The sequence below is a fragment of the Plasmopara halstedii genome (assembly GCF_900000015.1).
Source record: "Plasmopara halstedii genome assembly, contig: Scaffold_262, whole genome shotgun sequence".
In the NCBI taxonomy this organism is placed as follows: domain Eukaryota; phylum Oomycota; class Peronosporomycetes; order Peronosporales; family Peronosporaceae; genus Plasmopara; species Plasmopara halstedii.
Genome location: NW_020187183.1, coordinates 758,122 through 758,631, shown reverse-complemented (window position 1 = coordinate 758,631; position 510 = coordinate 758,122). Strand labels below are relative to the sequence as shown.

Here is a 510-nt window from a genome sequence, read left to right as displayed (position 1 = left end):
ACCCATTCAAACGCTCTTTGCTGGCTTTCGTCTTGATTCAAGTATGAAGAAAACGATTCAACACAGCATGCGGATCAATGCGAGTCGTACGCAAGCACATTTAGTACACTACAAGGATCAGCAGACTTTGCTTTTGGCGCGTCAACGCGCTGAACGTCGCGTTTACGAAGAAAAAGAAAAGCATCAACTGCGTCTTCAGCAACTTTCACACCGTAAACAACTTTCAAGTGACAACAAAGATTGTAATAGTAAAACTATTCCACCAAGAAGAAAATCATATCGTGTGGATAAATCTCGTACGCAAGCTCAACGTCCATACCCAACGTCTTGATCGTACATTTGATAATCGGCTGCTTTAGATGGAATCTGCTTTGTAAGTATAAAAGCACTAATAAATAATTATTTGTACTCTTCATTCATGGCTCAACACTCAATTTCATAGCTGCGTTTGTACATTATGAATCTCCCATTAAAACCATTCAATTACTCTGGAGAATCTTTCGATTGTAA

At 39.0% G+C, this 510-nt stretch overlaps 1 protein-coding gene across 1 annotated transcript; it reads left to right on the top strand.

Moving 5' to 3' along the window:
- Nucleotides 1-67: 67 nt before the first annotated feature.
- Nucleotides 68-442, top strand: PHALS_04596 (uncharacterized protein; the record flags this gene model as incomplete). Its single annotated transcript, XM_024722438.1, has 2 exons — nucleotides 68-296; nucleotides 360-442. 2 exons carry the CDS (start codon nucleotides 68-70, stop codon nucleotides 440-442), a joined length of 312 nt encoding a protein of 103 aa, XP_024573514.1.
- Nucleotides 443-510: the final 68 nt, after the last annotated feature.